At 48.8% G+C, this 23,857-nt stretch overlaps 9 protein-coding genes across 9 annotated transcripts; 3 read left to right on the forward strand and 6 right to left on the reverse strand.

Moving 5' to 3' along the window:
* Positions 1 to 652: 652 nt before the first annotated feature.
* CDV56_108170 (uncharacterized protein) lies at positions 653 to 2,730 on the reverse strand (the record flags this gene model as incomplete). The annotated part of the gene is made up of 4 exons (XM_026761789.1): positions 653 to 955; positions 1,017 to 1,117; positions 2,093 to 2,516; positions 2,587 to 2,730. The coding sequence occupies 4 exons, from the start codon at positions 2,728 to 2,730 to the stop codon at positions 653 to 655; spliced, it is 972 nt and encodes a 323-aa protein (XP_026616521.1).
* Positions 2,731 to 5,066: 2,336 nt separating this feature from the next.
* Positions 5,067 to 5,597, reverse strand: CDV56_108285 (uncharacterized protein; the record flags this gene model as incomplete). The annotated part of the gene is made up of 3 exons (XM_026761904.1): positions 5,067 to 5,150; positions 5,261 to 5,355; positions 5,420 to 5,597. The coding sequence occupies 3 exons, from the start codon at positions 5,595 to 5,597 to the stop codon at positions 5,067 to 5,069; spliced, it is 357 nt and encodes a 118-aa protein (XP_026616522.1).
* A 2,269-nt stretch (positions 5,598 to 7,866) lies between these two features.
* CDV56_108358 (type I glyceraldehyde-3-phosphate dehydrogenase) lies at positions 7,867 to 9,008 on the forward strand (the record flags this gene model as incomplete). Its single annotated transcript, XM_026761977.1, has 3 exons — positions 7,867 to 7,992; positions 8,061 to 8,745; positions 8,806 to 9,008. The coding sequence occupies 3 exons, from the start codon at positions 7,867 to 7,869 to the stop codon at positions 9,006 to 9,008; spliced, it is 1,014 nt and encodes a 337-aa protein (XP_026616523.1).
* Positions 9,009 to 9,136: 128 nt separating this feature from the next.
* On the reverse strand, positions 9,137 to 12,088 carry CDV56_108389 (N-terminal protein methyltransferase; the record flags this gene model as incomplete). Its single annotated transcript, XM_026762008.1, has 8 exons — positions 9,137 to 9,180; positions 9,276 to 9,505; positions 9,558 to 9,669; positions 9,718 to 9,780; positions 9,832 to 9,889; positions 9,948 to 10,526; positions 10,592 to 10,747; positions 11,378 to 12,088. The coding sequence occupies 8 exons, from the start codon at positions 12,086 to 12,088 to the stop codon at positions 9,137 to 9,139; spliced, it is 1,953 nt and encodes a 650-aa protein (XP_026616524.1).
* Positions 12,089 to 12,854: 766 nt separating this feature from the next.
* Positions 12,855 to 13,899, reverse strand: CDV56_108481 (uncharacterized protein; the record flags this gene model as incomplete). The annotated part of the gene is made up of 3 exons (XM_026762100.1): positions 12,855 to 13,473; positions 13,528 to 13,713; positions 13,763 to 13,899. 3 exons carry the CDS (start codon positions 13,897 to 13,899, stop codon positions 12,855 to 12,857), a joined length of 942 nt encoding a protein of 313 aa, XP_026616525.1.
* A 351-nt stretch (positions 13,900 to 14,250) lies between these two features.
* CDV56_108517 (CHAT domain-containing protein) lies at positions 14,251 to 18,237 on the forward strand (the record flags this gene model as incomplete). The annotated part of the gene is made up of 1 exon (XM_026762136.1): positions 14,251 to 18,237. One exon carries the CDS (start codon positions 14,251 to 14,253, stop codon positions 18,235 to 18,237), a length of 3,987 nt encoding a protein of 1,328 aa, XP_026616526.1.
* A 483-nt stretch (positions 18,238 to 18,720) lies between these two features.
* CDV56_108625 (F-box protein) lies at positions 18,721 to 20,911 on the reverse strand (the record flags this gene model as incomplete). Its single annotated transcript, XM_026762244.1, has 3 exons — positions 18,721 to 19,447; positions 20,063 to 20,694; positions 20,753 to 20,911. 3 exons carry the CDS (start codon positions 20,909 to 20,911, stop codon positions 18,721 to 18,723), a joined length of 1,518 nt encoding a protein of 505 aa, XP_026616527.1.
* Positions 20,912 to 21,295: 384 nt separating this feature from the next.
* On the forward strand, positions 21,296 to 22,046 carry CDV56_108679 (ankyrin repeat domain-containing protein; the record flags this gene model as incomplete). The annotated part of the gene is made up of 2 exons (XM_026762298.1): positions 21,296 to 21,459; positions 21,524 to 22,046. 2 exons carry the CDS (start codon positions 21,296 to 21,298, stop codon positions 22,044 to 22,046), a joined length of 687 nt encoding a protein of 228 aa, XP_026616528.1.
* Positions 22,047 to 22,816: 770 nt separating this feature from the next.
* Positions 22,817 to 23,857, reverse strand: CDV56_108719 (putative plasma membrane ammonium transporter (Ato3); the record flags this gene model as incomplete). Its single annotated transcript, XM_026762338.1, has 5 exons — positions 22,817 to 22,981; positions 23,037 to 23,212; positions 23,266 to 23,385; positions 23,443 to 23,543; positions 23,595 to 23,857. 5 exons carry the CDS (start codon positions 23,855 to 23,857, stop codon positions 22,817 to 22,819), a joined length of 825 nt encoding a protein of 274 aa, XP_026616529.1.

Here is a 23,857-nt window from a genome sequence, read left to right on the forward strand (position 1 = left end):
GGCGCGTCATTGGCACCGTAGTCAGACTATATGCACTCCTTGTGATGCGTCATATAGACAGTCGTGTATTTGGTCACAAGCACCATCTCATCAGGATCCTTGTGTAATGACATCCCTTCACCAATCAACATCACCGACTGCCTCTCCTGGTAGCCACTGGCAGTGTCAATGGTGGCTCCTCCCTGGCTGACGAAGTTATCAAGCATTTCAAAGGGGTCCTTGCGCGAACATCCTCCGTACCCTTGGAACTTGTTCCATTTCAATTCAATGGGTGCCCGGGTGCTATCGTGGATATATTGTTGGTCCCGTGTAGAATGAGCAGTTTCCCAACATCAAATTCGCGACAGTTGAAGACATGCTGAGAGGAGCATAGAAGAGAATCCAGGCCACGACAGATAAAGCAAATAAGATCTAGAGCTATGCACATAGCAATCCAGCTCAATGGATGAAGTATTTGCAATACACAAACATCAACAATTACGAAAATCCTCATGTCACCCCAGATGTGTTTAAGCAGATAGCCCCATCAGTGTCTTAAACAGAGATACGAAACGATCAGATAGAGAAATAATTGTCCCGAATATCACAGGCTTAAGGAACTCCCAGTACATATATCCCCTCAACGACATGTTTATGAGCATCGCTCCGTTGTTCAGCCGCTCAGCCCGAGGGCAGATTCCCACCACTCTCTTGTCTCCCCAGAATACTCCAACATTCCATCCAAACCGGACAAGACAGCCTGTAGCTGCGAGTTATCAAGGGCAATGCCCCCCTGCCCAGACAGAATATTGACTAGCTTTTGCGCGTCCCGCGCATCCTGCCTTCGCTTATCCGACGAGGGCCGCATGCTGCAGCAGTGGATTTTGTAAACGAGGAGGTCCAGCGGGGCAAGAAAATGAAGATGGTTCGGGTTCACGCTCCCCAGGGTCACCGCGTGAGCGGGAAGGTAGGGTGGCTATTAGTGGGTTGATCAGCCTTCATCCCATGCGAGAGGAAAGATTGAGTGTCAAACTTACCAAGTGCGGCGGGATGATGTCCACCTGTATTAAATTCTCGGGATCGCCAGTGAAGCATATTGGCTGTGCTCTCTCCACAAAGATCCCTGGGAACAGGGACACTAACACAACAGAGCCCGAGTAGAGATCGGACGGCGCCGATCGAAAATTAGTACATCCACGTTCTGGAAGGGTGAGTTTGTGAGCAGAGTGGGCGAATAAAGGTAAGAATACCGACTCACCCATGTCCTCCGGTACCCTGGGGCGTGATGTTGTAGTGCGAGACCACCAATTATTGCAATCTTTGCTTCGTGTAGCTCTGGAAGTGCCTGAAGAGATGCAATAACAGCTCGGGCGGCTTCCCGGAGCTGCTCTTCATTGTCCATGATGAATAAGACTATTTGTATTGACCTACTCACAATTCAACAGTTGCTTGTGAGTCTGGTGAATCTAAACGATCCCAGCAGCTATTTATCACAGAAGATCTTGCCCGCTTGAAATATCTCTTACTATCTTGCTATTCATTCTATCTAGTATACAGTGGTATGAAGGTGAGACTTAGTACGACAAGCCTGTAATGCATGGATAAAGAAAGCACTCTGACACATCTGGTCTCAGTAGATTTTCAGCAGGAGAATAAAGAAGTGTTTCAATCCAACAAAGCCTCTCCAGTGACTTCTACTTATAAGCATTAATCTGAATAAAATCAATCATGGATTGGACTGCGATATACCAGACATAAAAATAGTAACCTTTGGTTCAAAGATGAAAAACAAATCAAGACAAAAGACTACAAACGCACAGGCAGGTCTAACCAATACACATCAATATCAGAAACATGTTCTTCCCTCAGGTGCTCTTCTGTTGTTCTTCTTCTTCTCCTTCCTCCTCCTGGGGGAAGAGATTCGCCCTCCTCAATTCCGCCCCCAGTCTGGTGCTATAACGAAAGAAAGGGTGAAGACTGTCAGGTTTGTTCAGAAGCCGCCAGAAACGGCGAATGCGATCCTCATCAAGGTCAGCTACCTTTAGCTTACAGTACAGGCCGATGTACGTTGTTTCACGAAGCCAAAACCTTGCTCGATCCTTGTCCCACTCACTTTCAGAACTCTTATCGCGAAGATACAAGTAGGCCAACGACTCTGCGTAGCGCACAAGCGTAGGTATTTTGACGGGGTAGTGAGTATATGGCACTCGGCCGATATGCATTCGTGGGTCGTACTCTTCGAGCCGATCATCGGTGACTAGCATGTAGTTGGGATCATCCGGGGCGGGCGCGCCTAGCGGGATGTCCGGCAATGTCCACAGCAGTCGAGACTTTTTGTGCAGCTCCAAGCGGGAGCAATGCCAATGTCTGGGTGGGCCGTAATCGTCGAGGTCGAAGTGCGCGTAGGGATGCGGGAGGTCGATATTCGGCTGGATGAGGGGGCAGTCATCCCCTTTGGGGCAGGGGGGGAAGTTGGCTGCGAGGAGGACCTCGCGCGCTCTGTCGATGTGTTGATCAGGGATAACAAAGGTAAAATCCTGGGATGGGATGGATTCATTGGTTAGTGTCTTAGCCATAGATAATAGACTGCCCAGGGACAGAACTCACCTCGATGACAAGAGGCGCCCCGTACCGTATCAAGGCGTAAGCGCCCCACATGACATTGGGGATGCCGTGGGCGTCCAGCAATTTGACGATGGACGCAATGAGATCCGCGTCAGGCTTCTGGCCGTTGAATTTGAAGTCGCTCATCTTGAATGCGTGCAGGCGCGTTCCTCCAGGAGTCTTGGGAGCGCTGTCTTTGGGGCTGGGTTTGCATGGTCATTTATATCCTGTTAGCCATTCTGTACGTTTTACTGTGTCGATTCATAGTTCAAAGAAGGGGACAGACAAGCACCCTCGATCGAGCAATCCTTGACCAGTGTCGTCCTCGAGAACAAAGGAAGTTTAACTCGAGTCTGCCATTGCCGTGGAACTAGAAGAACCTAGGTAGATGCCCGATCAGACAAAGAGACACGTTATATGCGAAAAGACTCGTCGTACATGACATCCTCGTCAGTGAAAGAGAAACAAAGGAGGATGGAATCTCTCCATGAAAGCCTTGACCCGATCTTTGGTCGTCGAGTGGTCCTTGATATCATCTTAATCTCCACACAAGGAGAATTGGTGTCTGCCAGGATTAGAGAATGGTCGGCTTTGTGGCCACTTCTTCCATATATAGACACCATTTTGGAGGCTATTTTTAACGCAGAAATTAGCCTTGAGCTCCAGGACTTGATCTGGTCCAAGGAGCAATGCAGGCTTGGTTTTCTTTCGCTGGAGCCAATGCACCATGGCATCATCCGCAGTACCGGGATAGATGGACTAGCTCGATACCTCGACTACAAAGACATCATTTAATCATGTGGAACAGTATGGCTTTGTCGATGTTTCTTTGAGCCCTATACCGTCTACGATCGATTCAGAGGCTCGAGGATAGAACTATCTAGAAGTCGTACGCCCGGAGCATCCAGCACCCTCTGCAGCCAGCTCATCTACCTCCTAGAGTCCTGGTATCCTAGACTATCCTTCTTTGACTTTACTTATACATTCTTCTGTCTAATTGGAGCTACTCCCTAACATCCAACTTTATCTTATCAAATACTCGTCCCGCATTTCACCGTCGACGTCAACATCCACGATATCCTCGACACCATCATTTAAAGCATCGGCATCAGCGCGGACGGGCACGAAATTATGCGGCTGATGCCTTCATACTTGAACCTGCCTATTGTGGCGATGCAGAGATGTCTGTACTGTGTGGCTCGGCGTGGGCTATGCTCGTATTGGTGTGGCTTGTCCGGAGACTCTGAGCGATATAAAACGAGTCCTAAGACCTTTGTAATTTGCCGACAGAAATGGACGATGTTGCGCCCGGATACGAAGGGTCTCAAAGCACTTAGGTTTACTGGATGGCTCGATGACTTGCCTCCTGAACTTATAACTTCATGGGTTCAGCAATATGGGCTAAACAACAGGACGGGGTGAGCGACGGAAAATTCCACTTCACGAAGAAAAGCATCGTGGGCCTGGCGCTTTTTGGAGTCGGATGTCTATGGTGCATTGTGTTTAGATTCCTCTGGTACAGAAACAAGTCCTTTAGCATATTCGGCTTTCCAAGGACAGTGTCATCAATACCACCGCTCCTCGAAAGCACGATAGACCCCTCATCACCGAATCTACAGCTGGATCATCGTCCAACGCAGCAAACCGCTCAGAATGACGAAGCAGGGCCATATCCGGCAACTCCCTGACCTCCTCCAGTTCGACCGCGTGTGCGACGCCTGGATTCCCCCTGGCCTTTGATGATTCTGATGAACAACGAGACCTAGGACGAGCCCAGTTAGTTCCATCATCAAAACGCTGAAATGCGCCCGGACGGACAATTACCGGCTCAGGATGAGCCAGAACAGCTTCCACCATACGAACCGTCTCCTCCCCCTTATTCCCCTTATCCGTGGCGAGGATGATTAGAGAGCAAGTGGCCTGACTTCTTGTGACTTGCCTTTTTCAATTAAATGCACCGGCAGGGCCAGGACCTATTCTAATGAGGTCATTTTATTTATTTTGTCCGCCATCGATTCCAAGCTTGTCTTCTTGTTTGACTTCCTGCGGCGCAGCAACGTCCATGATGCCATTGGCAATGTAATATAACAAAAGCATGATGAAGCATAGGCCAAAGGCTTAACAGATATAAGACTGACAGGACATTTAAATCGGCCTATCATATCCTAGGCTTCGTCAATGGTGCTTGTTATATACATTCAGATGAGTCTCTCGCCATTCACCATTTCACTAATATTATGCGCATTCCCATGATGAAAAACTAGTTAGCACGGGAGAGTACATCCTACTCTTCAGGTGATTATTTATACAGCAAGCAGATTATATTATTCTGGTGGACTACATTGTCCTAAACCTACATGCGACCATAAGGTCCGAAGAACAGGGCTGTTGTCTGCTCAGCAGTATGTAAGCTGATATGATTATACAGCTAAAATCCGGCAGTCACTTCTCCTTCTTAAGGCTTCTCTATCCAAATTAAGATGTTATTCCCTGAGACCGCCCATAGAACCTGTGACTGGATATCTCCGCGCTTCCGGTCCTCCAGATGATTGCATCATGACGGTGCTCTAAACATCATAGCAATTGAATGTCAAGTCCTCGTTCTAATCCACCATTCGTCCGATATCAGCCCAACATCGAGCAGTGTATGGAATCCAGCGAGGAGGGATAAGCTTACAAGCGCAACATCCGGCTGGCGTGTGTCACAGCACTGAAGTGTGTGGCCCACAGATTCACAGATGTCAGCATCAAACTGATCGTCAACCGCGGTGCCTATGCGAGTATGAATCATCAGCTCCTCACAAACAAGACGGGGGTCATTCCCGGTCATAAATACCATTGCCACAGATATTGGCGGCAGGATCAGGGCGCACTCCATATTCGGAGAGAATTTCCTCTGGCAATGCGGAGTATGGCGTCACTCCGGCGCAGCATTTCAAGTTCCCAGAGCATGCGTCGAGATTTTGAGCCACGGCGAGCGTGATGAGAGGGAGAAGGACAAGAAGGGACTTCATAGTGGAAACTGGACAGACAAGTTGACTTGATAGACCTCCGCCGGTACAGTCGTTTGTGGTGGGGAGAATGCGTTATTCGCGAGGCATTCAGCCTAGTTAAATGGCATGCTATTGCTTTTTAGCCAAGGGGATCTACGGACGGCACGCACTTACTACATTGCTGCGTGAGGCTAAAGGGAAGCAAGGGGATATACTAAACATTACACAGCAGGTGCTATTTGCAGCCACCCCCTTACTACAGCAAAGCAATTATCCAAGCTGTTCATGTTCCTGGGACCGCTGCCAGGTGGATTTTGTTGCTGAATGGCAAACAATGATATCATGATACTTAACCTTGAATAAGCAGTTTTGAGACTTTCATCTGAAATGGTCTGTGAGGCTCCATGGCCTAGTACTACTACAAGCTCATTCACAATCCTTTCACAGAAGTCATCCTTACTCTAAATAAGGACCACTGTTTATTCCATGGAGAGAGAATGCAACAGAACACTATGACTAATGAATTTTTCATGGAGCAGTGATATGTTTCTTACAGGGAGTACCTGTTTACTCAGAATTTCAGCCTTCAGGCCCCTGCATGGGTGATGCATCCACATATCTCCTCTAGCTCTGTGAAGCGTGAAGACATACAAGGCGGAACTTACCAGAAGGAAGTTAGCACTTCTTGTGGAATCAATTTGGATTTATTCGCAGGATTTTTTTCGGCGAAAAGCCTTGAAGATAGATGCAGATAGGGCCTCTTCTTAATGAAGTAAACCACTGGTGTTAAATTTCCCTCCTAAACACCAGATATAGACCTAGAACTAGAGAGATACCATGAAGTGGGTTTGATGAATGACGTTGATCAGGCTGTCTCGCTCCCTCCGCCTCTTTGTCAATACGAAGTGATATACTCAAACGCTCCACGGGACTTCAATTGAACTTCTTTGCCATTAATATGGGCTTTGGATCTGACCAGGTCGGAAATGTTGAGCCTGAAGAAATTAATGAGAGCACGATCTTTGCCTACGTGGAGATAAACCCTCGTGGCAATTTTGTCCCATACGACAGCTTCTATTCGTCTGCCTCACAACTCTCTTACTATACCTGCAAGGCTATTTTTGAAGGAGATATTGCGGTAAAATAGAGTTTCGGAAATTGGTTTTTACAAGTAGCTTCGCTTCTCCTCATTAACCTAGAGGTATGGATTCAGCAACAATGCTCAAAATAACAATGTACAGCATATAATGAAAAGACTGAGTACATCAAGCAGGGCCTTGGGGCGCCAAGGATTGCGAGAACACCATCATATTCACTTGCATCCAGCTCGAGAGTTCCATGATTGATGACAAGTCTTTCCGTCAGGGGCCGGTGCAGTCAGAGTTCACAGAATCTCGGCCTGAGAATTGGACAAGGGCGACGAGTTGCAGCACAGCGGCTGCTTAAGATCACTGAGATGCAGCTGGCCCTGATTGGGCAAACAGCTTTTCAACATAGAATAGTAGAAGCTATCACTATCTTACTTGTGCCAGAAGCCATAAGCCCGGTGTGTCAATCACCTGATCTGACTCATTCCGTCTCACCAGGGGCGATGTCTCTTTGTCACTCGATGGACCCCAATAACCCATCTCAGGCCCTCACCTAGGGAGTGCTTGCCGATGTATATGAAGCTGACAAATGGAAAGCATTGCCCATGCTTAAAGAAAGCATCAGTCCGTCACCGAGATACTGATCTTGACACCGGGAGGGAGTTGACTCAACTGTCGGCACATGCACATCCCGGAATACGAGCAGATATTGATGAACCTAGCAATTATAGCTCATATTGTTCAATGACGTCGGTGACACTTATCGGCACCGTATATCCGCGGTGTCAGCTACGACAAGGCTAGGCCAAGAAGTGGCAAGAATACTCAAAGGACTCAGTATGCTAAAAGCAATTATGTTCGTTGGATATCAGTCAGATGAGGGAGCTCATTTTATTCGAGCTATGATCAATTCGCCTTTTATAGTTCAATGATTGGTGAAACAGCATTCTTGTTGCCAGACGGTGATTTCACCCTATATTAGATGCCGATATTGCGGTCTCACCGAACTACCCCATTTGTTAACAGCTGATGCTCTACAACGCCTGTCAGCTTTGAACCATGTCCACGAAGATGGATTGTGGTGTATCGGTCAGCTGATACCTGAACAGTGATATATAATGATCACAGCTACAACATTATACTTTTCATAAATCTCAAGCAAGCACATTGGTTCTGTCTACCAGGCAACTTAAAGACACAATATGACTGTGAAGGTTGGTATCAACGGCTTCGGCCGGATTGGTCGCATTGTCTTTCGCAACTCTTTCTCCCATGACGATGTCGAAGTTGTCGCTGTCAATGACCCATTTATTGATCTCAAGTATGCGGTATGTCAGACTCATCCTGAACCCATGTCTACGGCAAGATCCATTAACCCGGAATGTTCGAACAATAGGAATACATGCTCAAATATGATTCCACGCACGGCCGCTTCAATGACGAGATCTCCAAAGAAGAAGACTCCCTCACCATCCAAGGGCGAAAGGTGAAGTTCTACGCCGAGAAGGATCCCGCCAGCATCCCCTGGCACGAAACAGGAGCCGAGTACATCGTCGAGTCTACCGGCGTCTTCACGACCGTCGACAAAGCAAAAGCGCATCTTCGCGGAGGAGCCAAGAAGGTCATCATCTCCGCCCCGTCCGCTGATGCCCCGATGTACGTGATGGGGGTCAACGAGGAGAAATACGACGGCACGGCGGATGTGGTGTCTAATGCATCGTGCACCACGAACGCTATCGCCCCCTTGGTCAAGGTTATCAATGATAAGTTCGGGTTCGTGGAGGGCCTGATGACTGCTATCCATGCGTACACTGCGTCACAGAAGCTGGTTGATGGGCCTTCGTCCAAGGACTGGCGGGGTGGTCGTGCAGCCGCGGAGAATATCATCCCTAGCAGTACTGGTGCGGCGAAGGCGGTTGGGAAGGTGATCCCAGAGCTGCAGGGTAAGGTCACCGGCATGGCTATGCGGGTGCCGACCTCGGATGTCTCGGTCATCGATTTGACGTGTCGTATTGAGAAGAGTGCGACTTATGAGGAGATTGTGGCTGCAATCAAGGAGGTTGCTCATGGTTCTCTTAAAGGTGAGGACATCTGTCTTTCTATCCGTGTCCCAGTTCTAAGCATATCTAACTGTTGTCCAGGTGTTCTGACCTATACCGAGGATGATGTTGTGTCAAAGGACATTCTTGGTAACCCACACTCGTCCATCTTCGATGTCAAGGCCGGTATTTCGCTGAATCCCAATTTCGTGAAGCTGGTAAGCTGGTATGACAATGAGTGGGGATACAGTCGTCGAGTGCTGGATCTGGTGGCCCACATCGCCAGTGTGGATGCTCAAAAGTGACCCCGGCCTGGAGAGGGGTAATATCAGTCGATGAAAAACCGAGCTCGCGGTATTGACAATTGTCTTCTTTTCTGTCTTTGGACTGTTTTGCTTGCGCTGGTGGCTTCAGAGTACAAACAAATAGGCAATCAAATGTAGCTTTGCTTTGTTCCATGTTCATTCATCCCTCTAGCTGATTTGCGTTTATCTTATCCAAAGCATTCTGACACATCATCCTGATGTGCTCCCACCTCCTTCGAAGTGAAGATAATATGTTCTGGTACCCACCTCGCGCTTCGCTTTGGGCTGCCGACGGTTCAAGAGCCTCTATTGTTGTATTGCTCTCTTGGAGGTAGATTTCGATCCACTCACGGATGATGTTCCAGGTTTTCCGCGTGTCGAATGCTTTAGTTGCTCGACCTTGTACGTAATTTCGAAAGTCCTTGGATGACATGTACTTGACACACGCGGCGTTAATGGTGCGAAGGCAGACGCCAGAAGGTGTGACTTGGTAGTCTCTGCCCCAGGTTGAGTAGCAGTCTCTGCACAGGGGATATGGCCACCACTTACTCAAGTCCTTGCTGGGAGACAAGCTCTTCCCTTTCCCCTTCAGAAAGGTTGTTTGAGATGATAGCATCCAGGAATATAACGTCGGACTCGTTGTGGTCGAGGAAAAATCCATCTGTCTTTCGTTAAGCAGTAATAGTACCATTGCGACAACGGTACTTACACTCGACGAAAAGAAAGTCATTAGAATGAGCTCCGTAGCTCATGAAGATCTCCTCGCCTTTTTCTAATCCATCGGGTCAGATTCCTACTTTGACAACGTCCGCATAGCCCTTACCGTATCGGCGAGTAGCAGTAAAGGTGTACTTGGCACCGTCAAAGACAACCTCGCAATCCTGCTCACGGCATTAGCTTCACCGCATCTTGCGACATCGCGGTGTAAAGTGCACTGACAGCGTCATCTGAGTGATTAAAGTAATCTGCAAAAGGCACAAGACCTATGGCGTCATTCCAATCTTCAGGAGGTTCTTGCCCGGGCTTGACGTAGTAGAAGCTTCTTGTGTTCAATATTAACCAGTGGAAGGAAAATTTATCCCAATCCATGTTAGGGTACACGGTGAGTACGTTCCGCCATGCGTCCTGAAGCCTTTTCTCCTGCTGCGCGAGCAAGTTCTGGCACTTGGACTCGAATTTTCTATCATTCTGGCTGCTTTCAAATGAGTTCCAAATGCCAGAAGCTGAGGGAGGCAGCAGAAAGGGCCTCTCGCAGGGCGTCTTCTGAAACTCCGAGTTCGACCTCCGCAAATTCTCTGGCCACAGGATGGGCATGCTGTCTTCAAAGTCCTTCCGGGATGGCCAAACCTTGCGCCACAAATCCCATCTTTTTAGAAATCCAGCATCTCCCTCGGTAAGAAACGCAGCAAGGATTCCGTGAACCGACGTCCCAGTAGGAAATTGTTTGATGAAAGGAGTCGGGATGGAATCGATTGTGATCATCAGATCCAAAGGGACTGTGATCATGATCTCACCCTCCTGAGGCATAGAATATCGGCGGTCAGCCAACCCTCTATACGCGCAGTCTCTCCTCCTCTACGCACCTCTAGATTTCTGGTCGCGATCATCCCTGACCCGCGGCCTGGTATGTGTGCGGGTGTGACACCATTGATCTTCACCCCTTGGGACTTGGTCCATCGCATAAAGTCCGTATGCTGTTTACCTAGCTTTGTAGGTGTCATTTTGTCGGGTATCAGGCCCTGCGGGTTGGCGTCAATTTATATGCTGCCTTTGTTTTTGGCAGTTGGTTTCGACAGCAGAACATCGCGCGCGACGCGCCATGTCACGTGATTCTAGCTGGTTACAATTGCGACGCGGAATAGTCTACAGTGCGCTGCCTACGCCTGAATCCACTTCGTTGTCCATTGATATTAGCAAGGTGTCTAACTCGAAATGGATCCACAAATCTTAATGGCCCTAATTGGTAACTTCCCATGCCTTTCCGACCGATCCGAGCCTCCGTTGCTTCGGTCATGTGAAACTTAGAGAATTCTGGTTGAACATGACTGGGATGTTCCACTGTACATCACAGTCATGACGAGTGATTGGCCTTTCGAATCCCATTGTACCTAGACAGTCTAGGTATCGTAGATGCCGACTGGCCGGATCGACCAGGGACAAGCTGAGAAGTCGTACAACCCGGTGTAATCTCAATTTCCACCGCAATGCAAGACTGAAGCATGCTGCCTGAACTTGTGTTCGAAGCGATCTTCCGCACGTCTCAAGCTGCGAACGAGTGGAAGAGGCGAGCTCTAATGGCAGATAGCCAAAGTTGAGAGATCATTTCACTGAAGGGTTCAGCTATTAGGTCGTAACGCGTAAGACCTGACCGGTAAGAGCCTGAAGTTCTTTGGGAATCCCGTCTGAACCTCCGAGAGGAAGACAGTCATTCCAGCTTCTTTGAAGATCTTCTTGAACTTCTCGTCGGTCCTGGTGACGCTGCTGTCCACCTCATCGAACATGTCCTCCCCGTTGATATCTGTAGATTGGTTCTCCTTGACCACCATAATACCCGTCTCCGTCAAGGCAGCCCGGCACCGTTTCACATATTCGAGCAATTGCACATCCGTCAGATGGCCCACGCACCACTGCGTCCAGATCAAATCGTATTTCTTCTCCGGATTCCAGTTCTCAAGGCCAACAGTATAGATATCCCCGACGATACCATCCTTCTTCAGGGAGCCATTGCGCACGACCTCGGTGAATTTCGCGACCGGTTCCACCACATCCACAACCTCGCAGACTTGGCTGAGGAACCCTTCCGTTATGCGTCCGACTCCTGCACCACAGTCCACACCCAGTTTGAGTTTGCCTTCTGTGCTGCAAGACGGTAAAAGCCGTCGCACCTTGGCCAAGAAGGCCCTCGATCCTCGTAGGTCGATGCGGGAATACCACGGATAATCGCCGAGCATGGCCAGCATGCCGTTGGAGGTAGCAGGGACATCGTTCCAATATTTCAGCGAGGCCGCGTGATCGATCTTGGAATCCGGGGTCGATTCGGGCTGTTCCTCCATGACTTCAGTTGCGGTAGAGAACGACATGATTGGTCAATTGGTGAAGTTGTTCGCATGTCGCTCCTCGGCCGTTCTGAGGAGAAGCAAAAATTGGTGGGGGTTATCAATCACGTGATCACTACCATAACAGCAACCTGTGCGTTTGACCTCGATCGAAAATACTTGGTTGCATTCTGATATTCGTTTGCATCAAACTTTTTCTGAGACGTGCCGGGCAGTATTCTCAATGAACTATTAGGACCTTCGCATGCACTGAGATTGCGGGCAAGCGGCCAGAATATATATAATCCACGCTGCTTGGCAGACCACCGAATAGCTTGTTCAAACCATCCGTGGTCGTGTATACGTCTAAGAATCAAGACGTTCCTCTATAAACCTTCTCAAGCTTTCAATAAAATACCGACAGTTAACCCGATACAATTCGATTCGTTCAAGTTCATAATCGAGGAACTGGGCGACCTTATAGATGACCTCGCTGGGGAGATCGAGGAATCCCATCGCGATCTATCTTGGTTCAATGCATGAGACGACTGTTTCTCAAGGACGGGAGATATAACAAAAACTCGAGAGGGCATGATGAGAGTCCAGTGAGAATTTTGATCAAACATTTGTTTGTTGAATATCAATTAGGTATGTGTGATTTATGCCATAGATGAAATACAGTGTACTGACATTGTTGCTTGACTATATCTAGTGACTGTTGATAGTGAAATCTTCACAAGTACTCAAACTTCTGAAACCACAGTGGGATTGCAGTAGATGTTGATATAATAGGATCTGGAGATACAATATCTCACTTCAAAAAATGCGACGGAGCCTTCTCAAAAACAGAAATGGCCTCCTCTAATCGCTTTTCATACGCCTCCAGCTCTTCACTATCCTGATCCTCCTCCACATCCTGGCCCGATTCGTCAATGGCCTGCTTCTCACCCTTCAATTCTAATTCCACTTCGTCGGTTTCCGCGCCTCTAACAGTGTTCACTGACAAGACATCACGATACAACCCCATGGAAAGCGGTAGCTTCACACTATCCGCACCTCCCTTGCCAACCTTGACAAAACGAGCATCTAGTAAGCGGTACTGGGCAGCCCAAACATGCTGCTCGGTCAGTTCCATGGTCATCTCCCAGGAAGTGCCCTCCCCGAGACTCAAAGACCCGCCCACAGGTACGCTTGATACCGCACCGACGAGGGAAGCCGAGACCCCTGCTGATAACTTACTGGAGTTATGGCGAGAGACCATTGTACGCGCATCTTCGAGGAGATACAGACCAGTCAGCATCCAGACCTTCGGCCGACGTGCGAACTTAAAGTTCAGGACGTAGGCACTCCGAGCGGCTGAAAGCCATAGTTTGAGCTTCTCCTGTGCCTTAGGGTTGCTCAGGACGGATGTTACCAGGAATTCTTCAGGACTATGCCATGTGAGGACATATAATGGATGCCGTGGAAGGGGTCAGGAAACGTACTCCTTCAGGATTATTCGCGCTCCCTTCCTTGCTACTACAATGCGCTCAGAATCCTTATTCCAGGCGAGAGTGAGGTCGATGATATCCCCGCCACTGAGGCCGACGGCAGGTGTCAGGCGAGAGCGTCCGTGGAAGATCACGTTGGAGATATTGCTGACGTAGGCGTACTCCTGGAGTGCTTCCTGGCTATCAAGGAAGTTAGGCAATAGCTATACCGCAGAGTATGAGCACCGACCTCAGTAACTCGTGCGTATAATGTCTTGCAACCAGTGGTTCCCAGTATCTTTCTAGGACCAACGATCCGAGGGTAAGGGCCTCGGGCCTCTCGCCCATACCATACAGATAGAACGAAGAGTCATCACTAGCATCCATCCTGGCATCCAATATCGTTGTTAAACTGTTTGAAATGACAAGTGGTGTTTAAATATTCGCAGCAGCAGCACCGCCAGTCGATCTTCGATGCGTTAAGCGCCAAGCGGTCACAGACTCGACACGCGGGACGGACCGACATTTCAAATCGAAACAAGTGAGCTTGACGAAATCTTGTCGCCTAACGGGCGCGGGGGTTGATCATCATCTACTGGCTGGGATTGCTCCTGTGGCTGAGACGGCGTCTCGCCCTCTTCCCGATGTAGTAGAGCTTGACGAGGTGGGCATTTATAAGCACGGGACCGCCCCGTGTGCGCCCTGACAATGCCATTGTGATGTATCAGGCTTTATATAATGGATTTTGACCAATTCTTGAATTTATGTGGCGGATCGTTCTTCCCGGAAGAGTACCGGGGCGATCTGGATGCTGCCTGGCAGGAACTGCAGCGAAGTCGTCCCGATGATTCCGCGGCCGAACCGGAGGTGAAGGCAGAGTACCTCCGCAATTTCGCGGTTCATTCCATCATCACCGGTAATTTGGCAGAAGCATATAGGAACTTGGAAAATTTGTATGCTTTGCTCGACACTCTGCCGGCAGAATGGGGCTTGCGATATACCATCTACATGCTGTTGGTGGATTATACACGCCAATACCCGCCAACCCTCCGATTCTACCACGAGAGAGGAAAACCCATGAACACCGCCATGCTCAGCGATATCTCGGGTCCTAACGAAATGAGCTCCAGGTTCATGCAGAGAGTTCAGACGTATTTCGAAACCGGCTCGATTCGCGATAAGGGCTTATGTCAGATTCTGTGCGCGATCATGTGGTTCCCCATGCTGGCGAGAAAGCTGAATGCTGAGCTCGATCCTCTATTTCCCGGTGGCTTTTTCCATACTACAAGCGCAGATCCGGAAGCTATAATTGCACAGCATGCTGCCAGCTTGATTAAATATCGGGAAAGCGCTGAACAGGTCGGCGAGACGCGGATAGCAGCTTATCTCTCTCGGTTGCTTGTGGAATTCCGCATCGCGTCTCAATCGTCGGACTGGATGACAGCGCTGGACGACTTGTATGAAATCTATGACCATCTGGAGGATTTTGCGGGAATGGCCAACTGTCAAATGATGAAAGGAGATGGTCTCCTAGGTCCATCGTTCACTAGTCCCCTGGCATTGAATCTGATTCTCGTTGACGCCACCTCGGCCATCGGAGAGGACTCTCTCTGGGACCCCATTGAGATCGAGTTGAAGGATCAGTACTCCTCTCAAGTAAAGGAATGTTATGAAACAGCTTTAGAGTTGTTCGAGAAAGACAACTGTAGGAGAGGTCAAGCAGCGGTTCTGCTTCGGCAGGCGTGCTGCCTTCATAACGCGGCGCGGCGACTTAAACCGACTGATTTGGCTCGATTCACCTTCATATCCGATGCCCGTGCAATATTGGAACAGTCAAAAGACCTCTTCGGTGGAGATGAAGTGAATTGCCAAATTGTAACGGCCCACCAGGTCCTGCTCGATATCACCAGGGGAGATAACCGGAATGTCAAAAGGACTGCAAGGTGCATCGGAACATGGGCAGCGCTAGCAAAGAACCAGTCTGTCGGCCACTGTCTTGGACTTCTCATATCCCGCTTCGCTCGCCAGGAATGGTGCACGTTCGCCAGAATGGATAATGCTCTAGTGGCATGGGAATGTGCCTATGAAATTTTTGACAGTATTGATGATGTCCTGCCCATGTTTCAGTCGGTCGTCTCTCGCGCTTGGGTACAAAGCGAGATGTTCAACTTGGCCGCGCTCAAAATCATGGTGGACAAGGCCGTAGGAATGGTTGACAGAGTTCGTGAATATTACGACGCCGTGGCCGGGAGTACCCCGAACACCGATTTGGGAGAGGCAGATCGAATCATCGTTCAGACCAGCAAATTCAACACCCTTTCAAGCTTCGGGGCAAAGGTAAGTACAATGTACATGCGTCTCGAAGATCCGCAGCTGGCGCACGAGTGGCAGTCGAAGTTTGCAGGAATAATGGAGAATGATGAAAGCTTTCGAGAAATGAGAGAGCGAATGGAAGAAAGATTGGATTTTGATAGCGTTTCCCCTCCGTTATCCTTCTCTAGAACAAGATTGAAAGGTTTGTGGCAAAGTAGGGTCGTAGCTGATGCTATGGCTGCCAAGTTTCGCGACGCGAAATTCGATTTTCAACAATGGTTGGACAAAGGCGACATCGAGAGGGCCGAAGAAGTATACCGTCGCTTCATGGAGGAGACAGAGAACTTGGAGTCATCTTATGTCCGGGATGCCTATCGTCTTCTCTTGTGCAGGTTCGCTGGAGATCAGACATCGGCACGGATGATTCTCGATAGCATGGACGATAATGCACTCTTTCAAGGCAACCTGGAAGATTATCAGCAGGGCATCGAAGTCAAATCTACCTTCCCCGGAGTGGCAGACAACGCGCTGATGTTCTGTCTGCTGTCCCGGGACGAAGAGAGGGCCTATCACGTTGTTCGAATCATTCAGCAAATTGCTCCGGCTTTCTACGACACCATGGATGATAATATCGTTGACTTCTCCTTTCGGCTGAGCTACTATGGCGCGACCATGCTGTATAATGGTCACCCTGAGGTCGCCTTTCGCCGTTTGCTCGAAGCCCGTCAGCTGATTGAACTTCGGCGCCAACAGACTACGGATGTCGACGCTCGAACTGGGACATTGACTCCATGGATGGGTGAGGTATACCTCAATCTTGCACGAGCTTGCCTCAAGTGCGCCGATGCAAGTGTCCCATTATCCGTGCTGCAAGGGCATGAACATGGCCATCCGGATGACATATCGTGGGAGGAACATGCCCTACTGTTTGTAGAAGAAAGCAGAGCCCGTGCCGTGCTTGAAGCGCTAAGGACGCAGTTTGCTCATGACCGAGATGAACATAATCCATCAGCTACGCTGTCAGAACTGATTCACAAACGCAGGCTACTCAGGACCCTACTCGCTTTGAGGCACCCAACACCTGAGCAGGAAGAGGAGATAGGTGACCTTCGGAGCCAGATTAGCCACATGGAAGCTAGTGAAGTTTCTTCAACCGCCAGCGCTTTCATTGATATGGCGAATTCGATTGCAACGCCGGAATTACTGTATAAAAGCATTGACGATGACGCAGTAGTGATAGAAGCAACATTCGGCTATCAGGGCTTCATTGCCTTTGCCGTCACCAGCGATGGAATTCAGGACATATACCAAGATTGCACCCGCAGCGTCGACATCCGGAAGCCTGTAATGCAGATGATGAAGGTCATGACAGAAATGACGGGATATTTGGGGGTTCAAGAGGAGCAGAGGAAGAAGATGTTCAATGAATTTGCCCAGCCAATCTCCACACTGCTGGTCGGACCGTTCAGAGAAACGATCAAGCAGAAGAAGCATGTTATCTTCTCTACCTCTGATCCTTTGACCGCATTTCCCTTCTCAGCGCTTGTTTTGGAGGGTCAGCCCCTCATAGCACGCTTCGGAGTGTCGCAATTCCCTAGCCTCACGGTCATACATCACGTTTCTCAGCGCGAGTCTCCATCGGCCGCTCCAACCGTGTCGATCTTTGCTCGGTCCCCTTCTGCGGAGTCATCCAGTACCATGAGAGGCAAGCAAGATGCTAACCTGCACTTGGCAGGGATTGAAGCGGTGAATATTGCGAGAATATTCTCAACGTGGCCTGTTGATGCAACGAATGTGACGCGAGCCGAATTCCGCAAGTATGTCGAGGGCAACTCCTCCATCCTCCATATTGGCACTCATGGTGACGTCGACTATCGCAACCCTCTTCTCTCGTCTATTTCGATTGGGGAAGACTTTCGCGTTCTTGACATGTCCACAATCAAGACCAACGTCAATCTTCTCGTCTTCGCGGCGTGTCTTAGCGGTCTGGGTCGAGCGACCACCGGCAGCGAGGTTCTGGGATTCTCTCACGTCGTCCTTGGTAGCGGTTGCCAGGCGTATATCGGGACCCTGCGTAAAGTCAGCGATTTTGCCTCGATGATGCTCATGACGTTGTTTTATCGGACGCTGAAAAAAGCACCTTCGATGCCACTGGCGTATGTACTTCGACAGGCGCAGATAGAAATAAGCCAGTTTGACAGCGAGCGCGCGGCCCATTACCTCGATCAGTTGATGCAGACATCACCTTCAAACGACGGTGACTCTCGGGGCCCAAAGGACTTTGTGCCAGATGCGGAGTTTATGGTCTGGACGACAAAGATGATTTTGGATCAGCTGGATTGGTCCAGTCCGTTCTTCTGGGCGCCTTTTGTGCTTATGGGATACGGCAGCTTCCGATTTGCGACGCAATAGATTGATGGTGGGTGACGGTTATTGCGTTGTTGACTTCAAGACTCAATGTCAACCGAATCATGAGGAGGACTCGTCAGGGCATTCCAGGCTGGGATATGTGCGAACACACGGATACTGTTGCTCCGCGTTTTGGATGAACAAAGGAATTTTGTGAAATTGAGACCATGTGCGTTTGGGTTGCCTGACGCGTCGAGGTGTCAATGCCTCAACATGACCTCACAAGGTGCACGTTCTATGCCTCGATACCTCAAACTACCATGCCATTCTAGGATATATATATTAGCAATAAATAGGCCCTATAAGTATTGCGCAGCTCCTTACATTATACCTTGTCTTTGGGACTTGATTAGATTGATTACGTGAAGACAATCTCATGGATGCGAGTGCGTGTCTCTGAACACATGGGATAAAACATTCCTTCAAGTCAAAGGCATGACTAACTCACGGAATTTCTGCTCTCCCTCAGTTACCAGCATATCTAGGCTAGTTCATCTCGTTACTTCCATGGTCCACCTTTTTATGAAAAAATGGGGAGTCAGGGTTGAAGTTGCCGCAGATGTCATGCCAAAAAGAGTCGTATCTCTCCGGTAGGTCCCCGTACTCCCGCATCCTTTCATACACCCGTCTGAGGAATATCTGGTATATGTACAATCTGGGCTGGAGCTCAGAGAGGGTACATAAGTCTATGACCTCCTGAACCTGCCTTCGGAATTCCAAAAATGTCCCTAGGAGCACGAGGAAGGAGGAGACCGACGTGGCTGCAGATCCCAGGCACAAGTGTTTATCCGTCACAGGAGTTCTAGAAGCGCCTGGGAACACGCAGAAGATCACATCTCCTTTGCCGGTGCCGAAGAACACTCCGCACTCGATAGTGGCGCCGAAAAAAAATATACTGCCGGCAAGCATTGGCGGATCTTCATCCCGAATATCTGCATTGAACGCGCTAGTATTGATTCCGTGGCTGAAGCGGCCGAGCATGTGTTTGGACGACAGGTGAGCGGTGCGGGTGGAAAAATCTGGAAATCCGACTGTGCTGAGAAATGTGCGGGTCTCAACATGCTCAATCATTGCCAGGACCCTCGCGTCTGGAGTTTTCAACTTTTCAACACGAAAGTGAGTCTTCAGCCAGGCCGAGTCTGGGTTCTTCGGCATGACAATGTTCGCCTGGAAGAAAGAAAGGTTAGCTGCAACTTCCCAACGCATTGTATGCCTATAAACATAGAGCGATTGAATCAAGAATTGTTTTCAAGTTAGTCTCGTCGTGATACAGATGATCAAGAGGTCTGCATGTCCTAGCCAGGTTGACAACATCTCTTAGACTCTCTGCACTGCCGAAGATATGTAGAAGGACCTCATTTGGAAGGTCTAGAAGGCGTATCATCGTGTCTGTATGAGTATACCCAACAGGTATCATCAGGGAAAGGGAGAGAGTAGGAAGACGAAGAGAAGATGTTGTGACCTTGATCGAAGCTAGTGAATATCGCATGGCATCATCACATGATCTTGTGTCTGCCTAAGGATTCAACTGGAATTCATTACTTGTTGTGTGCAAGGGAGCATGAATCCAAGGTAAGTATGAGTCCTACAAGAGGGCTCCATCGAGCCATGCATGTGTGGACTGAATGCGTCTTATTCTACTGTCTCCATGACTACAAAACTAAGGCATCGAAGGATAGTGAGAATTGATTCCTAAAGTACCAACTGTACCATAGTTGGACCTAGTACATCGGCTTTCCAACCTGAGCTCAGCGTCCTTCAAGTGGCCCCTAGACAGAGTCTGACACGATCGCCTATGGCCGTGACATCTCTATATTTCCACACGAACGGCCCCCGAGAGATCTCATTGTAGTCCATCCCATCGAAAAGCAATTCCCACCAGAACCGAGAGCCTTTATCAAGGAAGACATCGTACTGGTTCATTTTGAAGTAGACCTTCTCGAGAAACCACACACCCACAGCTAATTTCAAGGGATCAGATGACCTCTGAATAAGCTCCTTTATTGCATCCCTCGAGCTCACGGCTGTGCCCAGAAGCACTAGGAACGAGATGATGGAAGTGGCACCCATCGGCCAATGTCCCAGATCGCGCACAGACAGGGTGTACGTGATGATGTTGCCGTTTGTGCTACCCACTATCACCTTTTGCTGGCCAACGAAGCCGAGGGTATAGTGTGCTTCAGGATCGCGTACTGTCCAGTTCTGTCCCCGGGGACCGTTGTGCACACATAACCACGTTTCATGCTTGCCCTGTTCGATGTTTTTTCTCAAATGCTGCAAGTCGACCCCATGAAGCCCAGTGGAGCGGTCAGGAAATCCGATTGTTGTTAAGAATTCGAGGGTTTTAGCATGCGAAATCCTAGGGGCGATTTCGGAACGTGAGGGCTTCCATAGGCAGTCAGGTCCAAAGTGTGTTTCAAGCCAGGCAGTGTCGGGAGTCTCAGGCAGGAGGATGTTGTCCTGCAACAAAGGTTAGCTACCACACTCGCATATCAGATGTCTTGTAGTCAATACATACCGCAATAGCATCGAAGATCAAACCCATATTCCGTGTGTCGTTGATGAGAAGGTCGAACTGTCTACATGTTTTTGACAGGTTCGCAGCGTCTCTCAGGCTGTCCAAGCTCGCAAAGACCTGCACGAGAATCTCAGTCGGAAGATCCACAAGATTCATCATGCTGTCTGATGCGGCTGGAGCTTAAACCTCGCGCGTATGTCTTGATAGAGAGTGAGAATGAGGAGAAAACAGAGTTGCAGAAAGATGTAAATCTTGAAAGAGAAAGATAATAGCTAGAACTAGAGAGACTGTGAATGTCCTATGCCATGATCACGTGGCTATGGAGGTAATCAGGCTTTTCTTCACGAAAACGCATACAATGGGCCAGATGGACAGAAGGCATTCTGAGAACGTCACTCAGACGAACAGATATTTTGTTAAGTTCGTCCACGGCCACCTTACCCTTGTCCCAGACTAAGAATCAAAACAGGCCCTCTGAGGATAGGGCCGCTTAGAGACTTACTGGGATCTTATGATATAACTTAGCAAAATATGTTTCCAGCCATGATCGAGCTTTATCTGTCCGCTGGAGCTAATTGGGTGGCCTATGGGGGCAGTGCAAGCCTGTTTACAGAGCTATTTAAACTCATTCTTTGCTCATCCGGTACCGGCAAATTCATACGTTTCCATATTCTGGTTTTGCTTGCCCTTCTTGCTCTGGACTATTTGTGAATATAACCTCACCGTCCACTGTGGCAAATCTGATGATCTTTTGCGAGCCATCGTCTTCAGTAATTCCCTAGCTTGTTACCGGGTATTGGTGCAGTCCAACCCTGTCGATATCAACCATGTCATCCCATGGCATGGCGATGTCCTTGGTATCAAGGCCGATTTAAATCAAGTGGACTGGGTCAGGTTTGGTCTCGAGCACGGGGCAGACCCTAACCTCAATCTCATCGAAGAGTACAAGACACCACTAGCTGCGGCTGCGGAATGTGGAAATGAAGAAATGGTCAAGCTAATGCTCGACTACAGAACGCAAGCTCAAGGAAGTGGTGCGATTGTTCTTGCTGCTGCGGGAGGCCATACGAGTATCGTGAAACTCTTACTTTCCAACGGCGCCGATATAAATGAGACGGGGATCCGAGGACCTCCTGGAGATGAATGGAAAGATGACATGGCGAGTCCACTACATAAAGCAGCTGCCAATGGACACATCAAGACTATCCATTTCTTAATCGATGCTGGTGCGAATGCGGACATCGAGGATGGGCAAGGAAGGACCCCTGAAGCTGTGGCGATGGCGCACGGTTAATCTCAAATAGTGGAATACCTCCTGCGCTTCAAAGGTTGACAAAAAAGGACTAAAATCGCCATTGAGCAATAGTTTAAAAGACATTGGACCTCTATTGCGTCAAAATTGGTATAATATCTGCGGCAAATGATTCTTTGATCTTGGGGAAACTGGAAATAAGCAGAAGTTAAAATCTGTTCAGACATATAGACATCGGTGCCCCGGAACATATTACTATTGCCTCAATAGCCTATTAACTAGTGTTTAGTCTTTTTCGTTCCAGGAGCCAGCCTTTGCTCAAGCATTAGTCAAAAGAAATCGTCAATCACTCCTGGCTTGTTAGACCGGTGTGCACGTCCCAATGCCTTGCAGCAACGGCAGAGCTGGAAGAAGTGGTAATCAGATTGGTGGCTTTGCTGATCATCTGCGTAACTTTCATGACATCCCCCTGGCTGACAATCTCCTTTCGTTTCGTCCAACCAAGATCAGTAGGAAGACGTTCATGCTCTATAATATCTATGATCAGCTCAGGCTCAACTCAATCAGACGCTAGTAGCGTTCTGAAAGTAGAACAGAAATATGATGTTTGATGGTCAGTGTCAGATATGTCTTTCGCTTTCTAGCAAGTGGACATCATGATAATACATCAAGTATCTCGCTCGACATCAGGACATTTAGCATCGCCCTCACATGTATCATGAGTTTCTTAATATATCTAAACGAGATAATGAAGCTAACCAAGCCTCTTATATGCTCTGGACCAGTTCCAAGGTCCTTATCTCGTTTCCTCTTCAAGGCTCTGCATCCCTCAAACGCATTCTCTGGCTTCGTCCTGGTACAAGCGTGCTGAGGTCGCCAACAGGAAGCGAGATGGGGAAATCGACGGCCTCCAAGATTTGTGTGATGAAAATCCACCAGATCGGTATACATAACGCAAAGTTGAAAGCGCCGCCAGCCTATGGAATGAAGATGTCAATCAAGCGAATCACACGACTAAGAAGATGTACTCACGACTTGCAACTTCTCAGCCAACTGAAGATTCCCCGCAGAAACGGAGAAGAAAGTGCCAGCGAACAAACCAAAGGTGATGACGAGCAAGAAGAGCGCGGAGAAGAGGCAGACGTTGGTTCGAATCGAGCATATCAGGTATATGAAGGTCAGGACTGTCAGGAAGACAAAGTAGAATGCTATCCAAGAGGTCAACCGCAGCCAATGCAGATCGAGATTGTGCATAACGAACCTATACTGGCGTTATACATGGGCGTCTGTTGCCCCTCCAGGAAGTTGCCTGTGGGCGAAAAATGGGTTCCAGTAGCGAAGAAGGGCATGAAGGTCGTTCCTTGGACAATCCAGAAGGTTCCTGTTGTGGATAACATAAGGATTCTGCTTTGTCTGGAAGTAATGTGGATATGCATACCATAGGTGAAGAATAGCGCACAGGAAAATGTGTTGCCAATAATCCACTCCCCAATCCCACCAAATATTTGAACCATTCCGCCGAAGAAAATAAAGACGGGACTAGATCATAGTCAATATCATCTTCCCAGTCTTGACAGGCGATGCTCGTACATAATGGCAGCTCCGTTGCCACTTGCTCCCCTCCATCCCATGGTGATACACGCATTCGGAGTCGCAGCAAGCAGGAAACCCAGTAGAGAGATTGGTGTAGGGTTTCCCAGTTTCTTGCGCAAGTCCCCTGAAACTGTAGGATTCTTGGGGCTCAAGTAGAGTTTCTCGAACGCCTCTCGAGAAATGGGCAGGAAAACACTCTCCGCCGTTTGAATTCGGCGGAGATGCTCGTCCGACTTTTCATTAATGACACCGTCTGACAT

Source organism: Aspergillus thermomutatus (genome assembly GCF_002237265.1).
Source record: "Aspergillus thermomutatus strain HMR AF 39 chromosome Unknown NODE_40, whole genome shotgun sequence".
Taxonomy (NCBI): domain Eukaryota; kingdom Fungi; phylum Ascomycota; class Eurotiomycetes; order Eurotiales; family Aspergillaceae; genus Aspergillus; species Aspergillus thermomutatus.